The sequence below is a fragment of the Bemisia tabaci genome, chromosome 3 (genome assembly GCF_918797505.1).
Source record: "Bemisia tabaci chromosome 3, PGI_BMITA_v3".
Classification (NCBI taxonomy): Eukaryota; Metazoa; Arthropoda; class Insecta; order Hemiptera; family Aleyrodidae; genus Bemisia; species Bemisia tabaci.
Genome location: NC_092795.1, coordinates 55,247,041 through 55,263,099, shown reverse-complemented (window position 1 = coordinate 55,263,099; position 16,059 = coordinate 55,247,041). Strand labels below are relative to the sequence as shown.

General features: G+C 40.3%; 1 protein-coding gene across 2 annotated transcripts in view; it reads right to left on the bottom strand.

The window, feature by feature from the left end:
* Papss (3'-phosphoadenosine 5'-phosphosulfate synthase) overlaps positions 1 to 16,059 on the bottom strand; it is a 76,948-nt gene that overhangs the window by 36,838 nt on the left and 24,051 nt on the right. The window contains exon 1 of one of the 2 annotated variants that reach the window (XM_019045441.2): positions 9,142 to 9,440. The exons of the other annotated variant lie outside the window; for it this stretch is intronic. Within the exon in view, the coding sequence (XP_018900986.2) occupies positions 9,142 to 9,195 (54 nt within the window). The 5' untranslated portion in view covers positions 9,196 to 9,440. Of the gene's footprint in view, positions 1 to 9,141; positions 9,441 to 16,059 lie in introns of those variants that run through there. 2 annotated transcript variants of the gene reach the window in all.

Genomic DNA, 16,059 nt, shown 5'->3' with positions numbered 1-16,059 from the left:
TTTTTTTCCAGTGAGCCTTGAATGAGCATCGGATTAGGGTTTGTACACATCCATGCTCCAGGCTTTCAAATTTTCCGGGATTAAGGCCGAGTGGAGGCTGTTTCTGTAGATCCATTCGTCGGTTCCTTGAAAATTTGTCGCCGGGATTCGAACCCGGGACCTACTGGTCTAGAGTCAGACGAGCTGACCACGAGGCCAGCTTGGCCGGCTTCATGGGATTTGTTCCAGGGAAAAATCTCACTTGGACGTATTTCTGCCAAACGGAACCAAAGACAGGTGGGAAAGAAGGGGTGTGCTCCTTAGTTGAGGGCCGTAAGAATAAATGGGAATTATAAAGCGTTAGTGACGTCAGTGGCGACGAAGCCGTCTCCGTTGTCGCTCTCGGTCGACATTACCTCATGAGCCCTATCCACAACGCTCTTTTCCCATGCCTCCAGAGTGTCGCATTCAGTTGGCGAATAGTTCCGTTTGACAGAATGTAAAATCCCGCTTTATCATTTCTCCAAGGAGAATCACGCCCACTTTGACATTGCACAAGTTGCAAAATTGAACGTATTCAAGTAACCATTAGACTTCTGAAATTAAAGGAAAAAAACATTAAAGCCACTAGACGCATCCAAGCACCATTATTTCCAAAAGAACCGAGCCAGTGCTGCGGTTTACAAGAGCTTATAGGGTCTACAAATCCATCCTGAAAAAGAATCGGACATGAACCTAAAAAACGAAGAAAGAATCGTATCAACGCAGCCGAAGACGGAAGAGACGTATTCGGGCCTCTTTTTCAACTTTTCTCCCGAATCTGAGCAACACCTCATTGGCAGCATATAGCGGAGCATTGAGAGTTCACGCATCGCGTCATCGCGCCTTCAATTTTTCAGATGCAGCACGGACGTCCATCAAGTACGAATAGTTGTATCTCTGCGCCGTCGTAAACGCGCATCCTTCCCTCGCTCTATTTCCATAGAAATCTCACAATTTGAGTCTCACAGTAACAACGGTGGGGCTCATAGTGTCTTTCTTTTTAATTTCTTTGTTTTGCCGGTTGAAAATGCGGGTGTGATCCCTGCGAAACGTCCGGGCTTTTTATTTGGATGTGTTCTTTTTATTATTTGCGGCCTTAGTTCCGATTTAAGTTGTGTTTTTGTCTATTTCCATATTGTGTTCGTTTCCGTTTGTCTTATTCGTAGTGGTGCTTCAAGCACTACGTGAGTGACACAGCCGGAGATAAGGGACATGTATTCGGGCCTCGTTTTTTGACTTTCCTTCCGAATCTCACTAGCAGCATAGAGCAGAGCATTGAGAGTTCACGACTCACGCCAACGCACCTTCAATTTTTCAAATACAATGTGGACATCAATCTTGCGCGAATAGTTGTATCGCGTATAGATGTCTCTTATTTTTGAAAATTGAAATAAGTTAAGGTTAAGTTTGCTCGAAATATGCTATGGTATGTCATTTTGAAAAGGAAGAAATATGTTTAAAGGTCTTTCCAGAGCTCTGTAAAGGACGCATACGTCTAAAAACCGAACGGACCATCGCTTGTAAGGGAGTTACACACAGCGGATGAAGGAGGAGGATGATAATGCGCCTGTATGTCAACAAAAAGGTGAAAATTTCACAGAAAAGTACGTTTACGTCAGGAAAAGGTTCTTGGATCTCTGTTCATCACATCTTGCACACGAGCACCTTTCTTTACTCTATACTCTCTCATCTTTTGCCCATTTAAGACATTTTCCGTATATTTTCTTGGTCGTAATTTTAGCGGCTCTGGTGCTTGCACTAGAGCTGCTATTCCGGACGGTCCCGGCTGGGGAGTATCAATGGACCATGTTACATTGGAGAGACCGCGCGTTGGTTGATGGGAATCGGCGCCATTTTCGACTATGTACCTTGTCATGACTTTATTTTATTGCATATTGTTTTATTGTTAGCCAATGCTATGTTGTGTAGTGTATTTTTGGAATCATGGTGATACAGTCAATAATTCAAAACTTGTCTGTGCTTTAATCTCGTGATGGAAAAAATGTACTTTACGTTCAAAATTTGAAATTTTGAATTTTAAAGTTTTCGCGGTTTTTTGGAAGAATGCAGTGGTTGGAGCTTCCTAGGCATATTACTCGATATCAGCTGATAGCAAACAAAGGTTACCAAGGAAACCGTAAACGTTTAACAACTACCGTCGCCAGAGCCGCTTACCGACGCGAATGCGTTGGAGCTTACTGCTTGTTTTTCTCTTCTAATTCTACTATCTGTCAGAGGCGTTTTCGGCGTGCCAAGGGGGCTTGCCAATGGCCAATGGCAGATTGGCCTTATGGCCACTCCGAGCCTGCTGGTTAAGCCTGATCGCCGGCGACAGCGTTTGCGTTAAGTGTATAACAGAAGTTTCTGATGTGCCAACGTGATTTTTCTACAATTCTGCCTTTGCAAGTCTCCGCAGGTGGCTGAATTCCTTGTGTGCGTTAGAACTATTAGTTCTATTTTCATGGGCAATATTCGTAACTTGATCACCAAACGAGGGCCCTACATGCGCCCGCAGCGGACCTTCACCCAATTAATTGACGTCATGATGCTCCTGGTGAGAGGATCAAACAACTAAACTAAACAAAATGCATGGTCTAACAAGACGAAGTTTAAACACCCACGAATGACGTCATCTAGGTCCCTCATCATCCGTTCCATTTGATGTTTTTATTTGCTGGATGTCACGAATTTATTTAGTCGAATCGATGATGACTGGAACCAATCGAGAACCGATAAAACGCCGCTCTTGCTTCGAGAATTTTTAAGGATATTGTACATAGTTATCTCTTATTTATTATAAATTCTAGTTTTCAAAATCTTACACCATAAAAAATTGATAATGAGAATTATAAGCGACTGACGAAAACTTAATTTTGTCCTTGTAATGCACCGCGCCTCAAATACAATAACGTTGAGGAATAAAATGATTTCAAACTACGTCCAATAACCGAGCTCTTCATTTAATACATCAACCATAGGCTAACCCTCTTTTTACGAAGCGTATGGCATGAGAGGTAACATTTTATGAAAATGTATAAAATTAAATCCACAAAGAAATTTCACACGGAATAAATGTCTCCGCAACTTACACAAGAGACGAAAAAGGAAGGGAAACGCATACAAATGATAAAAAAACACAATTTTGAAATTATGAAGAATAAAAATCCTTATCAAACTGTCGGTAGTTTGCTGGCGTAATTTTCAGTTTACTTGCTCAACCAAAAATTTTATGAAATTTAATTTTTCTTGTCTCTGACGCGGCTTCACTCGTGCGACGCGCCCGTTTGAAGCACCGACAACTTACCAGGATTCTTCCCTACAGCTTCAGTCGCTTATCTTTATTGTTAGAATGTTTTCCCAATGTTTTCCTAATATTTTTCCGATGTTTTCCAAAATTCCCAAAACATTACTAATATTTCTCGGGGATGTCAAGATTTTTCTGATACATACCACTCTGAGTGTATTGTATTTAAGCAGGAATATTTAGAGGAGGAAAAGTTAGATGTCTTACGATTGTCACAAAAGCTCAAATGGCATCCTAAAGGGCAATAGACCAAGGCCGTGGCAGGAAGAATGGGCGACAACGTACTTGTAAGTAAGAAATGAAAAAAATCAGGTGATGCGACTCGCATCTGAAGAAATCGAGTCGATTTGAGACCTGATAAATGACAACTGTCAACTTGAAAAGCAAGTGACATATGACGGCTATTCCGTGGCTTGAGAGTTCCCATGAAATATTGCTTCGGTGACTTCTTCGAGGGGCTAACACAATGAGGCAGTTAGAAGTGTGAAAAAAATGGGAAATGAATGGCAAAAAATAGATTATTTCCAACTGGTCAGTGAAGAGCTCGTAAAAAACAGACTGAGAGGGACACATTTTTTCCTCTCCCTCTTCGGTCGATGACCATGAGGTTGGGCGTATAATGCAACGACAAGAGCGAGAAAATTAACTCACGCAGAGCATGTGTGGGTGCGATGCACTTTGTGTCCGGTGAGGGCTAGTGGGGTCTCCAAGATCCCAGTGCCTATAGAACGTCAGAAAATCTTGAGTTTAGGGTATATTTCCTAGTCAAGATTCTTTGTGTTTCCTCGGGTCAGAATTTTGACCCGAATCCATCGAACTGCATTTTAGAGGTTGCCTTACCCCTTCTCATGTTTCGTTTTTCAACAAAAAAAAGTATTGAACACTCTGTCCTGAAAGCCTGAGAGTTCCGTAATCTTTCCACAAATCATAAAGAATATATTCATACACTTTCAAAGCAGAAAAATAAAAACGTGAGAAGAATGTGGCAACCTGTAATGTAGTTAAACTAATTCTAAAATGCCGTTTGAATCGAATTAAGTGTTAAAACATTTAAGCAGCAAAAAATAGTTGTATTCCCATGCCACACTATCATTGATTCAGCCGAAAATTAAATTCCTGGGGTTGCATTTCAGTTTTCGTTCCTTGGTATAGGTCACGAAAAAGAGAGACTTCAGCAATGTAATAATTCTGGGAACAGAATTACTTTTTTCAGCAGCCATTACTGAAGGGACCGAAATTCCCAGTTTTCCCCCAAAGTCTTAGGATTTGTTTTGTTTTGTTTTTTTTTTCAAGATTTTCCCCGTCAAATAAACTTCCTTCCGTTTTCCTAGTGATCGTCACCACTAATGCCATTAGTTTTTGAAGAATACATGATAATATTCTGAATGGAGATTTGCCAAAATGTGCCACGAAAAAAACTGTGTGAAAAGGAAAGCTGTGCAGAACTGAAGTGTGCCCATCGTTGGACGAATAACTCAGGGTTACCACAGAATTTAGAAAATGAAAACCCTGACATTTCCCTGATTTCCCTGCCACATTTTGGTAACATTCCCTGACAATTAAAAATCTGACGGATGGTTAAGAAGGCATAATTGAAAATAGTTTTCAGGGAAAATTTTTTGTTCAAAATCTCACACCCTTTCTAGAAAACAAATGAAGGTGATTTGACAAATTTTCCCTGGCATTTTCGTCAATTTCTCTGATTTTTTAAAATTCCTTGACATTTCCTTTGTTTCCCTGACTGTAGCAACCCTAATATCTGCCTCGCCAGCTCAAGTTTTTCCACATCGTTCGACTGAAACTCTGGCTTTCGTGAGGATACTCGAAATATCTGATAGTGAGTCGTCGGTTTGCGTTCCACAAACTGCGACGAGAGCGAGATAGAAAATAGCACATTAATGTAGGCTAAGAGACCCTACTCGAAACGCAAACACCACGATGTGGTCCCGATACAACATGTTTTGGTTCTTGTCGGCTCCATATTAGAATTTTCTACGATCGGATTTATCACTCTTGAGGCTGATTAAATTCTGCACACGGCCTAAGAAAGACTTCATCTCCGATGAACGATTTAAACATAAATTATTCATCAAACTGCATAATGAGATCGAAAAACTCGTCTAGTGTCAGTGTCGAGCGTGGAGAGTAGCATGCATTAAGATAAGTTACGTAACAGTGTGGACAGCCACAAATTATTGCCTTTTTTCTGGGAAGTGTATTGCGACTTGAGGTTTTTTTCCCACAAATGACACTCAGGTGATCACGAGGATCGCACGCTTGGGTGTGAGAAGCATTGAAGAGTTCTCGTAAGAGCAAGACATTTCCGATTCCGCTGGTTCTTATGAAAATTTCGCGAAAAAAACCTGGGGGGGGGGGAGGGGACTGATTTTGTCTGAGATACGCATACTGACTCATTAAAACCTCTCGAAGTTAAGAATGGAGAAAAAAATGAAGCGATTGGAAACTTTATGGCAATAGCCGAAACGGGTACAAATCAACGATGAGACTACTGAAACTCGTAAATCGTGAGTATAATTGTTTTGTTTGAAAAGACCGTTTATATTTCTCTTAAACAATGTCGCATCAAATTTTCGCATAGAAATATCAAACATTATCCCTGAAAGAGAGGAAAGGAATCACGTGGAGCCTTTTACAATAGAGACAATGAGTAATCGCTGAAAGAAATAAAATAAATTGTATATGAATGAGTTGTAAGCAAATGAGAGGTCAGGAGGTGGGTCAGGTGGGGTTAGAAAGAGTCAAATATCTCGGCAATATGTGGATCAAATTTGTAAAGCTTTAACTCGTTCAAAAGCTCACCGTCTGACCCATAAAACCTTTCCCGCGGATTTTCTCTATCTTCGGTACGTGTTGAGAGTTCAAATAGAAAAATTTACTTTTGGGTACACCCTCGTAGTGGAAAAGATACGTGCTATAAGAATGGCTAGCATCTCTCAAACTATAAAAGTATCATTTTCCGTCAAAATTTCACTTTAAAAAAGAATATGTCAATAATCGTCCTTCTCGTAGTGGAAAAGATACGTGCTATAAGAATGGCTAGCATCTCTCAAACTATAAAAGTATCATTTTCCGTCAAAATTTCACTTTAAAAAAGAATATGTCAATAATCGTCCTTCTCGTAGTGGAAAAGATACGTGCTATAAGAATGGCTAGCATCTCTCAAACTATAAAAGTATCATTTTCCGTCAAAATTTCACTTTAAAAAAGAATATGTCAATAATCGTCCTTCTCGTAGTGGAAAAGATACGTGCTATAAGAATGGCTAGCATCTCTCAAACTATAAAAGTATCATTTTCCGTCAAAATTTCACTTTAAAAAAGAATATGTCAATAATCGTCCTTCAAAATTTTGATTTCCGGGTTGAGAAAAGGATATGCATCGGGCGCCGGTGTCTGCTTCCAGATGAAACTTAAGCTAATCCGTGCGTCTACACACGAAATGCATGTGAGGAAAGTTATAAGGTAGCTTTTATTTTTTATAGGAGTCGTTGGTCTCAATTACATAGACTTCAGGTTCAGGTTTCAGATTAAAAATGAGACTGCACACTATAAGGTAAGCGCTCGTTACTCGGTCGTAAAAGGTTAAACTTTTATTGGAAGCCTTGACTTCAGCTCGCGGACAGCTCGGAAGTTCTGCGGGACTTTTTTGCCAGCTTTTTCCGGATTTTATGTGTCATCCGAATCCTGAAGTAAGCTCTTGTACCTAGCCTTGAGTTCAACTAGATATGGCAAACGCCTTCTTACATTTTATGGGCCTTTATAGCTCAGAGGATTCGTCGTGTGCATGAATATTACGCTCAAAGCTCAATGAATAAGATATATAATTTTTGTCATTTTTTAATAAAGCTTCACGGCAAAAGCACGGTTCAATTGGGTTCGACTGAGACTCTATGTGCGACCGCAACTTATTTGAAACTGGCAAAAAATTCACAAGTACCTAGAATATCATAAAAATTTGCAACGCCGATGTTGCAAGAGAATTACGCTTCTATAGCTTTAACTGCTTCAGCTACCTCTCTCTCCTCAAAAAATGTAATATTTAATCTTCTTTTCAAATCGTTCTTCATTTTCCTGCGGCATTTTGCGAATTTCTTTGGACTTAAGCCAAGAGGGATTGTTGCCCTTTCTGAGGATGGTTAAATATGGCGGAGCTATTCTTTGGAATGTTAGAATGTATGTCATGGTTGAATAATTGTAGGAAAAATTCGTTCACTTCTTTGTGTAATTTGTGTGTAAGTTATGTATCAAAACGTCGTGATAAAATTTGGGAGCGTAATAAAGTCGAGATAACAGCTTTAAGCTTAAGCCATGTTTTTAAATTTAAAAAATGTCTTTACAACATTCCTGTAACCCAACAAAATTTTCGACAAAGAGACCTTGCAGTTAATAGTAAATAATTATTAAGAGACGAAAGAATTCGATGGAGGATTTGCGATGGCAATAGAAAGTTGACCAAACTTACAAAATCGAAGGTCTCGCAATTGGCTCCTTAGGAGCATGCGTTTAAAATATCAAAACAGCACCTAAAACGGGTAAGCATGGTGTTGAGCCCACCTTGTTTTTGTTTCTATTTATGCAGCTTTTAAGTTTTCCCTAGCTGGCGGTGATAAGGGTTAAATTAAGCATAGAATTCGCTGATTTTGAGCCTCATTGCATAGTATAAAAACGCATGATTGCACCAAAAAAATATTGACTATATTTTTAAAAAAATTGATGAATCAAAATTAGAAACAATACTTGGAGAGGGCAGAGACAGCAGGGAGAAACCATAGAAGAAATTGAATAAATGAGAACGAAAACACACCAACTCGAAAAAATAAGACACACGCAAAATTGCACAGTAGTTGAAGAAGTTAGTGCAAGAAAAATATTTTTGGTGCCGAAAGACAAGTAAAGGACACTTTATATGTCCACTTCGGAACAGATGCGTGAACTTCACTTACCTTTATGAAAACTGACCCTCTTTAATGTAAATTGAGCATGTTTGAGTTACCGAGTTGGTGTGTTTTCGTTCTCCCTGATTCAATTTTGGTAAATTTCAATTAATTTTCAGTCAATTTTTGAGAGGACATATCGATGACCAAAGTGCGAAACCACGTTTCTCCGTTTGTGACGCAGCATATTTTCTGTCATACTTTATTTTTTCTTGTGAGAACTAGTCGATGTAATTTCTTGAAAACTTTCTTGATATTTCCTTAGTAATAGCATAATATTCTGTACAAATTTCATGCCATGACGTTGGCTTGTTACTCAGGAAAAAATAAAATAGGAACGGATGAAACACCGCAATGCAGATACGCGGTTTTGCACTTTGGTCACATTTGTGCTCCTTTCCTCTTTGGAATGATTTGACTGGAATGCTGCCGTGCTAAGGAAAAACGCCGTAAGAACATTCGAAGGTTGCCAAATTTCCTCAGAAAAACATGTATTTTTTATGACATTCATGCAAATTTTTCTTTGAAATTTTCAGATATTTTAGACTGCATTGCGTACAAAACTGTCTGAAAATTGTGGAAAATAATATTCATAATTTTCCCAGTAAATTCGTTTTTCATCGGAGGAAACTTGGCAACGTCTGAAGACTCATACGGCGTTCTTCCTTGGCGCGCCAGAATGACGCTTCGGCTTCTATCTAAATGAGATTCTACTCCTTCTTGGGAGGCGGGTAAGGGGTTTCCGGATATTTCGTTATTCAACGTGAAGAAATGGAACCAAAAGTTGACCGAACCCTATTGCAATGCATGCCGAAACAGGATATTACACCAACAAAAATGCGAGGAGTCGCCAAAACAGTACCTTGACGTCTCCGTTGACGTAATGCTTCTGCCGGCGGTTGACGACGGACGTCATTTTGGCGAGACGAAACTTCCAACGACGAAGAGGAAACAAACACTCAGTGCAGGAGCGCGAAAACTCCGGAAATCATGGGCACGGTGGACCCCGATCGGAAAAAGGCTCGAAAAGCGGAAACTGGGGACCGAAGAGCGGAAACTGTGGACCGGAAACGCGTTCGGCTCACGATCGGCGACGGCTCATTTCTGGCGCCACGCGAAAGAGGTGAAAGCGACTGAGCGACTGGCGTCGCGGCGCTCATGATTTTCGACGGTGCCTCCCGAAGCGCCCCCCTCCCTCCCCCCGGATGGGGGACCTTGAGATCAGCTGCTTACGAGTGGCTTCTAGGACCTACATACCACGGGTACTCACTGATTGTGAGTGCACCCAATCTGAGAGACTGCTCGTGGCCGAGATGCTTACCCGCCGCACAGTGGATCGAGTTAATAGGAGACACTGGCAAAAAAAAAAACGCATTGGATCTAGAGCTCAGACTCTTAAAAACATCGACAAGAAAAAGTACTCTTGATTCAATCAGAATCTAGCTTAAATCAAGAAGCAAGCCTCTTAATTTAAGCGGATTTCGTTTTGATTCAAGCAAAAATCCGATTGAATCAAGAGTATTTTTTCTTGTCAATGTTTTCAAGAGTCTGAACTCTAAATTCAATGTTTTTTTTTTTCCAGTGGAGGTCGGACCAAATTTGGAAACTTTAAACCCTAACAACTTCGTTTATACAAAACTTTGAGGTTTTAAAAGTGGCTCCATTGGTTTCCTCGTGAAATTTCCTTCAAGAAGCACCCCTTACAGTTTAAAACGTGAAGAAATAAACATCAAAATTTGCAGTTCTAGTCAAGAATTTCATGTCCGACCTCTCCGATTGACTCGATCCACTGTGCGTTAGCGCCATTTGCGCGACACCTGGATGCGCTATGGAGCGAGCGCTCGTCTGAGAGATAAGACGCGGTCAGACGCACCGACGCGACGGATGGATGTTCAACGCTTCAGGTGAACTTCATGGAGAATGTGTCGTTTGAGAAAGTGTGGTGTGGAGGTTCTCTCAACGGACTTGCACCCTCTCACGGCCCTTATTACAAGGCCGGAGCCGGATTTGACAGTACGCTACGTAGACTATAGCATGGGGCGCCATTTTCTGAGGGGAGCAAAAGTTTCGAGACTCCTTGTCGAACATGGGTACTTGCGTCAAGGGCGTATCCAGACACTGCCAAGTGGGGCGGAAAGGAGGTTCGGGGGGCTTCCCCTTGAAAATTTCCGAAATTTCAAAGCTCCTAATATCTATTTAAAGTCTATTTCGTCATGAATGATGGAGAATTTGCAGGTGTCTGACATTTGATGAATTCCGTGTTTGAATGGACGCTACGAAGTGAGTTGAAAACGAGGATACCCTTTGTTCATATGTTGAACAATTATTGGAGGAGATATGAGAAAATGATCTAATCTGCTCAAATAAATACGTTTAAATGGGAAATGCCGCCAGATGACGTCACTAGGCGGCGCATTTTCTCACTTTTAAATCTATTTTTATACTATTTCCCGTAGCCGAAAAAAATTATAAAAAATACGGTTATAGGACATTTCGTCAACGATTTTTTGTCTGCGCACCTATTTTTTCCAGTAATTTACGTCCACGCGTTTTTTTCGGCACGGGAGTTTTGGTCCACGTGCCAGTTGAGACCCAAAGTCAATTGGCCCACATGTAAATACAAACGACAACTGCTCACGACGTTTTTGGATGAAAAATAATGTCTTGGAAGAATGAGGGTTTGCTTGTTTTTTTGTTTTGTCTGTTTGGTCCAACGGAGAATAATATATAGTGGAGAGTTTTGGTAAAAATGGGGGAGCGTCAATTCCATGAGACAAAATTCACTAAAACTCTCTACACCTCTTTGGTGTAACAGGACTTAATTATCTTTCAAGAAATTCCCACCTTGTTATACTTGAACCGGATAAACCACTATATTTGCCTCAGCTAAAGGCTCTTGAATTTTTCCTGTGCACGATAAGTATCTTGATTTATTTTGCGAGGAAAAATCTGTACTTTCAACGGATGCCTGTCATTCTTCATACGTTCAATTTCGTATAATACTGAGCAACACCTCTGTTGTGAAATAGTTGCTTCAGGCGCCGCCGCACGACGGGCGGCCGGCCAGCGCGAAACGCGCATTGGCGCCTACAAACCTAAGTGGATACTTCAAGCATTGTGCAATGCGTGAAGTATCCACTTAGGTTTGTAGGCGCCAGTGAGCCTCTCGCGCTGGCAGCACGCCGCGACGCCGCTCCGTTCTGTCAGGCTTTAATATTCATACTCGCGTAGTCAGCGTTTTTTAACTCATGATTTAGAAATGTTAGCACACTCTGCATTGATTATTCTCATTTAAATTGATCGGAAAAAATATGTATCAATTTATCAAAGGAGAATAACAATATAATGTGTGTTTCTTAAATATTGGTGGTTCCGTGTCAAATCTAATGATTTCCAAAGCACTTCAATTTTTTATTTTACATTTTGAGCTTTAATTGTGCTGCAGCGAGGTGTACGCGCAACGAAACGCTCAAAATTTGACGTATTTGACTCTAAAAGGTCGATGTACAAATGGGTTAAAACTAAAGATTGCGTGCTCCTCGGTTTTTTCCCTCTTTTATTCATTTTTGCAGTTTCTGTCGGCACAACTGCGGCTCATTGAGATTAATGTCGCTTGGAAAAGGTTTTACAAATATTTGTCACGTTTTAAAAATATAAATGTTTTCAAATGAGGTAATAATTTCTCAAAGAAAAAATAAAAAAAAAAATATAAAAAAAAAGAAAATGCGAGAAAAGAGGAAGTTTGAACTTTCAAAATGCGTCCAAATAGATTTCTTTCAACAATGTTTCAGATGTGTTGAATGCAACAATTTGAAGGTGTCATAGGCTATACGTAGAAAATGAAACTTAATTTTCCCGCGGAAATTCGTGAAAAATCTGCCTCACGGAAGCCTCAAAATGCGTCCAAATAGATTTAAAATTTCAAAAATTTGTCAGGGAAGACCTTCCGGAGAGGGGGAGGGGGGAGAACTCCGCTCACCCGACCAAGCCCCCCTCGAAACAAAATCCTGGCTACGTGCCTGCTTAGCCGCTAGTTTCATTTCTTAGTGGCCAAAGGCAATTTCTTACCGGCAAATTGCAGTTTGGCCGGCGTGTGTCACACTCACTGCTCCAGGAATACGTATTTACCACAGTTGCTATTAAAATTTCTGCATTGTAGACTTAGCGAAATCAAAGAAGTCACATCATCGTTTCAGTTAAAAGCCACACATAAAGACGGGTCCTCTAGAGAATGGCCTTCTTGGGAAATATAGCGACCGAAACACGCAACGCGAGACGCGAGTTTGATGACAACGTCTGAATGCAACTATTCGAGCACAATGGATGTGCGTGTTGCGAACAGGAAAAATTGAAGGCGTTTTAACTTCGCTAACCGCGCTGGCGCTGCTTTTCTTTACAAGCTGTGCGTCGCCGTCGTCCCGAATCGCTAGAAGATGCAATAAAGGAATTACATTTTGCAATGAGGAACCACAATCTCTGGCTCTCCCGTAAAAGCATATATCTTCATAGGGAAACCAATGGCATGTATGTTGTTTCTAAAATGGGCCGGAAATAGTGGTTCCTTATTGCAAAATGTAATCCAAATGATGTTCCGATGAACAAGGGGCGCAAGACTAAAATGGACTGCATTTTGCAATTTGGACCTATAAATTCCGGCCCGGTTTAAAAACAACGTATGTGCCATTAGTTTCCCTATTCACATACGTGTTTTTTTAGATGAGCCAGAATTTATAGGTCCAAATTGCAAAATGCAGTCCAAATGTAAAGAGCTTTCTTCTTGCCACGTCATTCTCAACAGTCTAAAAAACTAGTGATATCGGAAGATTGACCCTGGCTGGGCGATTCTCATTCCTTTTGAACAAGCGCATAATCATTTCTGCCGTTTTGGAGCTGAGATATGTTATGAAGTTTTTGGTTTTTAATTAATGCCAAAGAGAAGAATAATAATTCGATAAGATGGAAAACTGATAGAATACTTTGGAAATAAGTGAATGTATACTTTTTCCGAGAAAGAAAAACACATTTAACAAAATAAAAGCGAATATGACATCTAAAGAAACCAATCCTTGCGATCACCAATATTATACCTTGCTAAGGAAAATCGCCGTATGAACATTTGAACCTCGGGCAAATTTCTTCTAATTAAATATTTATTGTTAAGGAATATGATAAATATTTTTTAAAGAGCGGGAAAAAGTATCAGAAAAATGAATAGAAAAATAGTTTGGTGCTTTCCAGAAAATTCCAGAAAATTTCCAGAAAAGAAATCAGAGCCAAAAAAAAACGCCCTATTAGAGCGTTGCTTTTTTGGCGCAGGATTAAACTATTCCATGATTTTTTGTCATTTCCATTTCCGTCTCTGGATTGAAAAAGGGATTAATACCAGTCAAAAACGTCTCTTGCAGATTATGTCCTTATGGGGTTTGGTTTTTTACTTTTTATTTTTATTTTTTTGTGTGTGTGTTTTTTCGTTCAGTTTTCGAGATCATTTGTGTAAAGTTTTCTCAGTCCTCAAGAATCCTTCACCAAAAGCGCCAGAATGAGCCATGCTTAAACGAAAAAGGCTTTTTCTTGGCACCTAAACATGTTCATTCTATTTAAAGTGTTAGAATTCAAGTATTTTTCCTAGGGAATTACATTGCACCTCTAGCAGCAGATAGCTCAGACCAGAAGGAGCCAACACTATCTTTTTATTCCTGCCCTGGTTCATTTTCACAACGAACGCTGGCATTCTTTTGGCCACGACTGCCACTGCTTGGTGAGCTCCAATAAGGGCAAGCCCGGTGTCAGTCGGCAATGGAGTCCCCTGCAAGATTATTTAAAGTTCTCAGTAGCGTCTTGAATTCTGATTCGCAGGTTTTTTCAGCTTCACGTTTTCCATAAAATAGTTGTTTAACCTGGGTTACAGTTGGAGTTTTAGATATTTTTTGTTTATTTTTCTCTCCTCTTTTAAACGCACTTCAACAGGTAGACCGCAAGAGACATGAATCGTTTTTTGCCTGTTCCGCCCAACAACACGTCTGTTCTTACAAGTATTTCTCCTCCTCCTTAGACTGCTTATCGAACACTGTAACGTAAAGAGGAAAACTTCTGATGCAACAATCCGCATTATTGTAGGAACTCGCTCTGAAGTTGCCGGTAAAATTCAAACCACCATCGGCTTCAATCGCTGTCTAATTACTGGTCATGCATCTCTACCGCCTACCGCATTATTAACCCGTTCGCCTCTAGGCTGTACTGTAGGCCCAGCCACGGTCCTGAGCAATGATTGTGTGAAAATTACTAATCGACTGTCCCTGCCCAATGACTGCCCAAGGCGAAATATTGTCACCCGTCCGATGACGAGTAAAGCTTTCATGATAAAGAGACGCGCTCTGCGCCTGCGTGAGAGAACACTACCATTCCTATCAGTGCATTGTTACCTTCCACTGGAAAAAAAACACATTGGATCTAGAGTCCAGACTCTTGAAAACATTGACAAGAGAAAATACTCTTGATTCACTCAGATTTAAGCTTAAATCAAAAGGAAATCCGCTCAAATTAAGAGGCTTGGTTCTTGGTTGAAGCAACAATCCGATTGAATCAAGAGTATTTTTTCTTGTCGATGTTTTTAAGAGTCTGGACTCTAGATCCAATGTGTTTTTTTTTTTGTTTTTTTTTCTAGTGTACCATTCCTACCAGTGCATGGTTACCTTACGGAGAAGAATAACCTCTAAATTCTCTGAATTTTCTTCTGAAGTTGGAGAATGCTGGGTTGTGCTATCAAATTTGATAGCCACAAGAAAACGGACCTACGTTCAAAAAATCCCAAAATGATGTTATTGATGAGAACATTTTTGGACGAATAAAGATAAAAACTGTCCACAATTATGGGAAGTTGCAGTTTGAAGTTTGCTGTCCAAATAAAGACGTAAATTGGCGAAAACGTTACTTGAAACTATAACTTTTCACGTTAGTACAAAATTTTGAAGGTGTAAGTCCGCAATCGCGTAGCTCGGTTTGCGACGAGGCAGACTTCCTAATCTAATTCCTGATAAGATCTAATTTTTTTGACCAAACGAAACAGAAATAGCCTTGCTGAAGAGTTTGCGACATTACACTTTACCGTAAACTGTCATTTTTTTTTTTTTTTTTCCACTAAAGTTGAGACACGTCTTTGTCTGACCCAAAATAACCGAGAAACAAAGCCCGATGCGGATGGTCTTTACCTAAAATGCAATACTCAAATTTTCACCCCTCGTAAGCCCGTTACGTAATCAGGATGCTCACCAAATATGAAAAACCAAAATTGGGGACTTTTGGGGAGTTTAAGGGGTGTTTTGTAAAAAAAATCGGGGACTTTTCCCCCCGTAATAGTAAGATAAAGGGAGCTAGTTAGAGCCTTAAAAGACGTATTTTATACGACTAATTTTACAAGTCATGTTGAACCGATGAAAACATACAAAAAACCAAGCAACACATCAGTTTTTCTATCCGAGTGCTTATGCCACGCCGCCGCGGCCGACGTGAAAATGTAAAAATGCCGGTGTTTGGGACGATTTTTGTCATTTTTTGGGGACCTGAACAAGAAAATTGGGGACTTTCGGGGATATCGGGGACAAAATCGGAGATAATCGGGGACATTGGGGACTTTTGAGGACCGTAGACGGTAATACCCGAATCCTGCCGAATTTCGAAAATTAGACCGTAACTCAGATGAGAGAAGCTCGCGGAGTTGATCGTATTGTCAACGTCAAAGAGCACCAGCTGTGCAAAATTCAACATACTCCAAACACGGGAT